The following is a 9,958-nucleotide window of genomic DNA, read 5'->3' as shown; positions in this document are numbered from 1 at the left end:
AGAGCTCGGTATTACTTGTATAAAAACTATATAAATAAATAAGTTTATCCCACACAGACAGTTATTTAATTTTTGTTGACAAAAGTGATTAATTGGTGATGGAGCCTAGGTCCAAGCAAGGCATGGTGTTTGAAATTTGTTCACCACCATATGGTATTGTGAAATCACCTTAAGCACACTTTAAACTACTCAAGTTAGTAGGGCGTCCGCACACTATGAGTGGGTACCAAATAAAAGTAGTAGATATAACAAATCCGAGTTCACAACACAAACGCCCCTATAGCTTAAGTGGTAGAGCGTCAGTCTTGTAAACTGAAGGTCTGTAGTTTGATCCTGCATGGGGGTATTTTTATTATTTTTGTTGCTCTACGTGTTAAATTTATAAACGAAATTTTGTAAACTAAATGACATAGAAGTTGATTTGATTATTACTTAAGCATTGATAAATGTGCTTATTTCTATTGATGACACATTTAGTTTACAAATTTTGTCTACAAATTTAATTTCTCTAGTAGGACATATTAACGCGGGTTAAGACAAATATTCGAGGCAACCATTAAAAGACACATTTGCTTTAAAAATATTTCCTCGGATATGCTTTCAGTAGCAATTTTTTGGGGCATGGAAATACACAACTGACTGCGGTATCTGATCTCACATCAACCGCTTGTGTGTTGTGTAAGAGAGGAGGAGCTTTGGCAAATAGACTATATATTCATAAGGAAATTACAAAAGAGAGAACCAGAATGAACAATAATTCCTCCCTACTCGGTACCTACTGATACCTCCGGTGAACATAATTCTACCGTCAAGTTACCCAAAATCACTTAACTACCTTGCTGATTTATATGCAAAAGATTACCAATTGATCGATGCGCATGTGACTCCACAGAGAAGGCAAGAGTCATGACACAACGTTTCTTCACCATGTAGCTTTGGCACGGTTCTGGTCCTGAATTACCTTTTACTTATACCAAAAAAGAACTTAAAAGAACGAGAGGCATTGAAGTTTTCTCATCACCAAGGGGCTTTAGCCACCTCTTGAAACATAAGCTCAAGCTTCTCTGAACTCGTATTTAGAGTCTTCATCTCAGAGTCGAGCCGATTAATTCCGCTCTGAACTTCCACAAGCTTTGCCTCCAAGTTTCTCTTCTCTTCTTCTGCTCGGTCCTTTTCAAGTTTAGCCTCTTTAAATCTTTTTGATTTTAAAGCAAGACTTGCGAGATGGTCCAGCCGGGCACGCAGGAACCCAACATTCATGCCTAAATCGTCAAAGGCTTTCAAAGTCGTATCCCAAGTGGAAAAGTTACCTTTCGAGGTAGTTCTTTTGCAGACCATGATGGCATCTGCAATGTTGACTGTCTCAGAAATTACTCCAGCAACCAGTTTGCAGTTCAGACCCTCGATAAGTTGTTCATGAAGGAAGGCGTTCTGACTGCAGCAAAGCTCATAGTACTTTCTCAGAATGTGTTTTGAAAACACTGAGTTTATGTTTAAACCATTGACGAGAACGTTGAAGTTCTCCATGCAGTTCACTTCTTCAAAAGTGACAACAGTTTCTGAAAGTCTAAGTCCATCCAGAACTTCAAAATCGAGATTTTCACTATCATTTCCAGAATGGTCTGATGACGGACCAGATTTTGTATCAAAGGCTATTGCGTTGTCCTCAGGAATTGATTCCAAATTCTCACTATCTTCCCTTTCACATGCAACAATGTCTCCTGCATGATTTAATTTAAAGAAATGATACAGGGGAATCAAGAAAGTAAGAATCGTAATTGTCAAGACATTTAGCAAAACAACTTGGTCAATATTGAAGGGACTTACCAGTATCCATCTGTTTAGTGCAAGCATCTAATCTCATCAGGCCAAGAGCACCGTCCAAATCATCTGAACCATTTGATCTGACAATGTACACCTAAACAAGTAGGGAAAAAAAATTGAGTTGTTCGTATGGATACATAAGTAGCATCTTAAAGCGGTGAATTTCCTATAGTCTATGCTCAACAGCCTGGATTTAAGGGATCCACTAGAATTCTTAACTTTAGTGAATCAGTGTTATCCTTACTCTTAAATTCTCCCTGATAAACATTATGACAAATCCGGATGTACAATTAACGAAATTGTTCTTTCAAATTGCAAGATAAACATTCTAGTTATCGTCACAAACATAATAGCCACCCTAGCATCTAGCTTCTGTATAAACTCATTGATAGCAATTTTGATTTGCATGCTTTGGTCCAAAATTATGACAACATTTTCTAAAGGCATTGATTGTCTTCTCCAATTCAACAATTTTAACATGATGTATCATAAGGCACTTGCAACCTAACAATTTGTAGAATATTCACAATGGATGCACACATACACATTTCAAGAAGTTACCAATAACCTTAAGCTTGGTAGGAGTGAGTACATGGAAGACGACAACATCTCCCTCCAGCAGGTCGTGAGCAATCGAAAACCGTCTCCATCCACCACTCAGTCCCACCTTCTCCAAAAGATATTTCGTGTAGAACTCCTCCCCACTTTCGTCCTCCAAAACAATCATTGTATCTTGTTTTGGCAAATGCTCACAGCAGAACTTCTTAGGAAGACCCTGCCAAACCAAATTTAAGTTCCCATAAATTACATCTTCATACTAGTCCATGTATGTAAATAACACAAACTGTGAAGAGAGTGAGATTAGGGTTTACAAGCCAGAATCCTCCGGTAACATGTGAAGGCAGCATAACTTTGAGCAGGACAGGAAGCCTAGGATCTAGGGTTGCTTCCACCTCCTTGGCTCTTTCCAGAACAGAAGACTGTGCTTGGCAAGTACCATACAAGCTATCTACTGTAGCTCTCTTTCTTTTATTACTGTTAGTAAGAAGACTAAGATTAATTATAATAGCAGACACAAGTCAGGCTAGTTAAATAAGACAGTTAATCCGCTATATGCACTCAAGTTTAAACCACCGTGTAAATTTAAGTAGTTTAGGGTTTAGGATATCGTCGCGTAAAGAACACTTATTATAGCTAAAAAGAGATTAAAATATACCACTGACCTTTTAGGATTGGCACTGACCACCTGCATTCAAGAATTTGCAAGGTTTTTCAGTTAACTCAGTATTTGCATCAACTGAAAGGGAAGAGGAAACATTAATAAAACAATTAAAGAAATTAAAATGCTCACAATTTTTTACAACCGAGATAGAAAGGAGAGGCGTAAAGTTCTTTTTTCTGGAGAAGACAACAGAAAACTTGCAGTAATGATTTGTTCTACAATTTACCAGAGGATTAAATTTTGGAGTGATGCTAGGGAGGATTTTTTAAAAACTAAATTGCAAACCAAATGATGTGTTACTAATAAGAAACAAGCACGTTAATTGATACTTAATTAATAATCCAATCATCTACAACCACATCATTTAGTTTGAAATTTGATTTAAAAAATTTAGTTTCTCTAGCATTACTCTAAATTTTGCCTTGTGAAGACCTATAAACGACGCTCAACAAACACGTGGCAGTTGCCCAGTAATGCCACTACAGTTGTGCAGCTCCCCCACTAACTCCTACTGTCTACCTAACTTGTAGAGCAAGTAAAATGGTAATTTCATTTTTTTTTCCTTTTAAAAAAGGAGGACAACGTGTAGAAAATCACTATTATCCATTTCTTTCGAATGTCGGAAAAACTTACAGAGACATTTTAGCCTTTCTTTGACCATAATTCTGACTTCCACAACAATAACGGATTTCGAACTTGAGACCTCCACACATTTTTGTAGTGGTTGAATGAAGCTTTGTAATCTGCTATTTACCATTAGACCACCAACTTGTGGTTAAATGGTATTTTTCTTTTGATTGTGTGATTTCTGAGACACTCAACAAACACGTGGTTACTTAAATTTTGATAATTTTATTCAAGAAAATACTTATTGCTCAAAAGATTATTGCTAACTTAATTTTAAAAGAAAACAATTTAATTTGAAATTTGAACTAAAAAAATAAAAAAACTAGGATAAGTTTGCAAAGTAAAAGAGCCACCACGTACAGGTAGTTAACCCATTTCCCCTTTTAAATGTTTTTTTTTCCTTTGAGCTCCATGTTAACATGGATACACTCAAAGCCTTAAAATTCAATTTTCCATGCTACTACTTTGTATTTTTATTTTTCAAAAGACAAAAGCCTATTGAGTTAGTACATTTTAGTCCGGCCCAATATAAAAAATATTGTTTGAGACCCAAACAGTTTTGAGGATTTTCGTAAGGCTTAATTGGATTATCAGTTTTTGTAGTGATTAGGTGGTTTGAAGATACTGTTTGTCCCAGAACTTTCCTAGCAAAAACCCGTTTCAAAAATTTCATAATATTCGATAAATTTCGAACTTAATATAATCATGAAACCATGTACAGTTCGAAACAAGAAAATACGAAAAAAGAAGAAAAAATATGTGCACAGGAATTGGTAATACAATAAGAAAACATAGAACATTATATATGGTATTGTTTCATACAATGCTTTTAGTCGTCGGTTTCAGACATGAAGATTTCTTGCTAAGCAACTTTTCCTCCTCCTTCGGTGGCCTCCCCCTATTACTCTGCTAAATTCATATCAGCAGAAACAAAAAACAGTCAAAAACTCACATAAAGTAAAAATGAACATCCAAAAATCTGAGAGAGAAGAGAAAGGAAGAAAGATTGGACCTTGGAGCACTGTTTCTGATCTTGAGGAACAGCCATTCTCTCTCTCTCTCTCTCTCTCTCTCTCTCTCTCTCTCTTTGTTGGTGCTTAGTAACAGTCAATGGCTTACTCAGTGTAGAAAGATGTATATATGATGAAAGGAGAGAGGGAGAAGACGAAAATACCGTTCGATTCAAATTTTTGTATTTTCTGTCAGACTCTCAATGACCACGAAGCTTGCCTAAAATGGAGCCAAATTTTCAAATTTAATAGGATTTTTGGGAACACCAGGGCCAAAAGTAACTTTTCATACCATTTTAAAACCTTTAATTAGGGAGGGGTTAGGTAAAAACACAATACTTCTCTCCGTGACGTGACTATATTTCTCCGCACAAACGTCGTAAAGATTATCTTTAAACAAATTCATTTAACTTGGACACCGTAGTCATTTGTATGCGTTGAACAAATCAACAACAATTGTAGCAACAAAATGACCGTTTATTTTTATAATAAATCGTTAATTTGTATGATTCATATGGATGACTAAATGAGTATTTTTATAAATAATATAGAGAATGAAAGATTTCGATTATGATACTAGAAATGCTCTAAAAGACGTTAGGCGCTAGTCGGACGGTGACAACTTGGGGCCTATCCCCTAGGCGGTTAGGCGGAACCTAGGTGGACTAGGTGAATTTAAGTAAATCTATTATATATCTTATAAATAAGTGTCTGCTTATATTAAAATATATATAATTTTGTCATAAATTGCAAAATAGAATGACAAATATATTATAAAGTATTCAAACATGATAAAAGCATAGGACAAGACACGCCCCAATCCCGGTGTCCGAAGGACAACGGGATGGCCACGTGCTAGTCGACACCCGAGGGTGACACCAGAAGTTGGTGGAGATAATGTATTTATAAGGAGGAGGTCGGCCATGGGTGCATGGTTTTGCCCTACACATGATGGCATCATTGGCCAAGGTGAGTCGTCTGTAGGATGGAAGAGAAAAGAATAATCCCAAATATAGTAATTATATTTTGGGAAAATCTTTGGAAATATCCTTAAGTGGATATGATTGGAAATTCTTGCTTATTTGAGTTAATCTTCAATCATGAGCATATTAAAGATAGGATTTGGTAATTCATCTTATCTTTGCATTTGACTTTTCTCCTTGTCATGGGCTGAAGAGTCTGATGATGTCGTAGTCAGCTGCTCATGTCTTCAAGAGGTGGAACAATCAGTGGATTAAATGTGAGCCTTGCCAATTTAACGAGGGCATTCTTGTCTTCTACAGAAAAATTTGACGTGGCAACTCTTTGATTTTTGAGATTATTTTTTACTCCAAAATTCCAACCGCAACTTGAGAATGAAATTACTTTCCAACCTACCAACTCTTTTTCCCAATTCTTGGCTTTATAGTAAACATCCATCACCAGCTCACCATCACAAGCAGCACCAATCAACCAATTCACGAAAAGACCCCAAGCTGTCTCCTCTTGGTCGAACCTCACAACACGTTCTGCCTTGTACTTGGAAATAAAAGATGGAGTAATCTTCAATAGGAGTGTCATCATACAAAGGGTTATCTACATGTCCATGTTCAATGATCTCATCGAGAACATACTCAGGTAAATTAGTTAAGTCGGGCAGTTTTCGATTGGCAGTGTTGTCAAATGATAGGATTCTTCATCTAGTGTGATCCCGTAAATGTCCAAGGGCATTTTTTCTTCTATTTCCTTAGGATCACCAACATCATCACCTCCTCACCATCGTTTCTTTTTTGCCATATTCTTCAGCATCCTTTTCTCCTTCTTCCTCTACTTGACCTTCACCTTCTTCTTCCGCATCTGCTTCATCTCACTGTCACTCTCATTTGTTCGTTTTCTTGAGATAGAAGTGGTCATCTGAAGATCTATTTTCTTTGGGCCTAAAAACCAAAATAAACCCCTTATTTAGTTAGTTGAATTGGTGGATTTTGAAACCATTTATGAGGCCCTGAGTTTGAAACATTTTGGTGTTGTTTCGAAATTTTCCTCTCTTAAAAATATGCACAAAAAACAACTGGAGGTGGTGCAGGATTTTAACCTATAAGACCAACTCCAATGGTTGGGTTAAAACCAAAAATTTAAGTTTTAAACTCATACGAAGCTTCTACAATCATTTGGCTAAAAACGTATGGGTTAAAACATTTTTTTGGGCCAAATTTAACCAAGAAAATGAGCCAAGGTTAATTTTAACATCTCACATCACTCAGGAGAGTGAATCTTGTTAGCCTTATATGTATATTCTCATCTCTACCTAGCACGCGACATTTTGGGAGCTCACTGGCTTCGAGTTCCATTGGAACTCCGAAGTTAAGCGAGTTCGGGCGAGAGCATTCACAGGATGGGTGACTCACCGGGAAGTTCTCGTGTGAGTTCCCAGAAACAAAACCGTGAGGGTGTGGTCGGGGCCCAAAGGGTACAATATCATGCTACAGCGGAGTCGAGCCTGGGATATGGTGGGGGCCCGGACCAGGATGTGACATTAATAGTTGGGAGTAGTACTAAGACCTAGTTGGTGACACTGTTGGCCACTTGCAAAAAGCCAAAGACTTTTTTTCTATTGGATGGCCCACGTGGTTAGACCGTTGGTTGAACCAACAGTCTAGATTCAATTTTTTTTTTAAATCAAATTCATAGATACATTAAATCCAATGGTTGAGATCGAATATGAGCAAATTTAACGATAATAAAAGATATACTAACCCAAAATTAAATCCTACGGCTTAAGCAATTAAAAAAACTATTTAAATCAAAAGTCACCCAAAACTATATAAATTTCGATGTATTTGTTTAAAATCCACACAAATTCACTTTAATCAAATGATTCCTCTTTTTTTTTTCTTTCTACCCACCTATGTATTTGTGAATACAAATGGGGTAGGTTGTGTGGTTTTTCATGTGGTGCATATGTGTACGAAAGACCTAGGAAGGCCTTGAAAGAAACTATAAGAAAAGATATGAAGTGCTTGGTGCAAAACCCAGCGCAATAACTTTCTAGGATTCATATAGCCGACCCACTTATTGGGATAAGGCTTGGTTATTGTTGTTCTTACCTTTGAATTAATCATGACGGTTGATTATCAATTTTTTTTTTTTTTTTTTTTTTTAAATCAGATCCTCTAGATTGTGATTGTGTCACATGGCACAACTTAAAATTTTCAATATTTTTAACGTTGAAAATCCAACAGTTCAAATGAAAGAACCATTGGAAATCCATCGGCTATGAAGCAGGAAAAAGGGTGGTGTCACATTCCGACCAGGGCCTCCACCACATCTCTGGCTCGACTTCACCGTAGCACAATATTGTCTGCTTTGGGCCTCTGTTACACCTTCACAATTTTGTTTCTGGGAACTCACATGAGAACTTCCTAATGGGTCACCCATCCTAGGATTGCTCTTGCACGAACTTGCTTAGCTTCGGAGTTCCAATAGAACCCGAAGCCAGTGAGCTCCCAAAAGGCCTTATGCTAGGTAGAGATGGGAATATACATATGAGGCTTACAGGATCCACTCCCTTGGGTGATGTGGGATGTTACAGGTGGTTGTGCATGTGGGTGGGCCACACACAAGCATTTCTGTAGCAAACAGGCGTAAGCTTAAGCAAAGGAAGCTAGGGCAACTGAAAGACATCAGCCCTAGGCCTAATCGCCTCCACTTTTTCCTTTGCTAAGAGTAGCTCCACCATATTCAATAGCTCGATGGACTAGTTGTTGCTCCAACCCAATTGCCCTAGGTAGAAGCTCCAGCCCATATGGGCGATGAGGCTCAAAGGAGGCCCAAGCGAGAGGCCATGCAGGAATTGACAGCCCGAGAGTCTAAGGGTTGTGTGATGTGTGGCTGATGTGTGGCATCAGTGCATGCGGCACCTTGACATCTCCTCGTCCTCTTTCGACATATTGTTGTTGAAACTGAGGCTTCCGACGGAGTTCTGCACCACCACCAGCTGCTGCTGTAGCTGAGCCGCTGACTGAGACTACTCCGTTTGCATCATCTTATCTTCAACGTCTTCTACTTCCTCTTCACAAAAACAAAAACCAGCCCTTTTCGTGAAATTCTCTATATTTTCTTATCTCTTTCTTTTTTGCTTTTGCTTTTGGAATGATGGGGTTTTGAAATTTTTGGTGGAAGTGCTCTGTTTTTTTTCTTTCTGTTCTGTCTTTTTTTTTTTTTTTTTTTTTTTGCAGAAGTTATGAATGGCTGAGGCTGGGAGCTGAGAGGCTGGTGTTAAAGGGTTTTAAAGTGTCAAGCCAACAGCTAATTATGTTATTTAGTTCCACCAATGCCGCATGCAAGGCCATGGTTGTGTTCCTTGAGTTCCAGGGATTCCAAAAATATTATTTTTGAGCTTGATTTGTTGAAGGTTTGAAGAGGGAGAGAAAGAAAGAGAAGGGAAGAGAGAGAGAGAGAAAGAGAGAGAAAGAGACAAAAAGGGAGAGAGAGAAAGGAAAGAGAGGAATAACCGGTCAAATGAGGGGGAAAATGGAAAGGGTGATGGGGATGTCTGATGGATTGGGTGAGGAAAAAAAAATACTAATATGTTATTGCCTATTGCCATGGCTATTTAGTTTTAGGGGTCGAGATCCAAAAGGTAGTTACTGTTCACTGGGTGGATTCAATAGTGAGTTGTTCTAAAGCAAATTTTTTTGGATTGGGGGCAATTCAACACAATTTCAAGGGTAATTGAGGAATGGGTGGAGATGTTCTAAACTCGCGTGAAATTGAACGAAGAAACACCAATTTTGCTAAGTGCAAAATTTGGTATTTTATTATCCAACAACATATATAACCTATATATTTGTATCAAGTTAATTATTTTCGGCCTTTCAAAATCAGAGGCTTTGGTCCTTCAGAGCTGACCCTAACGCCATATGTGCAAAGTACAATATAATATGAAATTTTATGTTAGAGCCTATGTGTAAGTACAACATATGTGTAAGTACTGCTTATGTTTTATAAGTTTTTGTCATTATCAAAAGGCATGTACATCCTTTACCTATTAACAATAGTACATATACTGAAGAAAAAAGAAAAAAACAAGGAAAACTTTAAAGCATGAAACGTATACCCTGTCAGGCTACTAAAAGTGTGTTATGGAGTAAACCCCTATATTTTGGATCTTGACAAAACCATCCCTAATTAAGATTTCTAATTATGAAATTAAATTTTGTAAAAATTATAGCATGAAATGAACATAATTGTCTATGTATTTGTATCAATGCAATATAGAATAGGTGCATTTCAT

At 37.4% G+C, this 9,958-nt stretch overlaps 1 protein-coding gene and 1 non-coding gene across 3 annotated transcripts; one reads left to right on the top strand and one right to left on the bottom strand.

The window, feature by feature from the left end:
* Positions 1-273: 273 nt before the first annotated feature.
* TRNAT-UGU (transfer RNA threonine (anticodon UGU)) lies at positions 274-346 on the top strand. Its single transcript has one exon. It is a non-coding gene; the product is annotated as a tRNA-Thr (tRNA).
* Positions 347-694: 348 nt separating this feature from the next.
* Positions 695-4,927, bottom strand: LOC148693500 (B3 domain-containing protein Os01g0234100-like). 2 transcript variants are annotated; one of them, XM_088678560.1, is made up of 7 exons: positions 4,686-4,927; positions 4,496-4,582; positions 3,048-3,070; positions 2,697-2,859; positions 2,393-2,599; positions 1,828-1,918; positions 695-1,721 (listed from the first exon to the last, which is right to left on the bottom strand). In XM_088678560.1, exons 1-7 carry the CDS (start codon positions 4,719-4,721, stop codon positions 1,018-1,020), a joined length of 1,311 nt encoding a protein of 436 aa, XP_088534686.1. In that variant the 5' UTR covers positions 4,722-4,927; the 3' UTR covers positions 695-1,017. The 2 variants fall into 2 exon arrangements, with proteins under 2 accessions (XP_088534686.1, XP_088534687.1); XM_088678561.1 differs by having other exon boundaries at positions 4,496-4,579.
* Between the last annotated feature and the right edge of the window lie 5,031 nt (positions 4,928-9,958).

Source organism: Pyrus communis, chromosome 10 (assembly GCF_041283825.1).
Source record: "Pyrus communis isolate YQ-2024b chromosome 10, ASM4128382v1, whole genome shotgun sequence".
In the NCBI taxonomy this organism is placed as follows: domain Eukaryota; kingdom Viridiplantae; phylum Streptophyta; class Magnoliopsida; order Rosales; family Rosaceae; genus Pyrus; species Pyrus communis.
The sequence above is the reverse complement of the archived record's forward strand: the minus strand, read 5'-3'. Positions and strand labels throughout refer to the sequence as shown.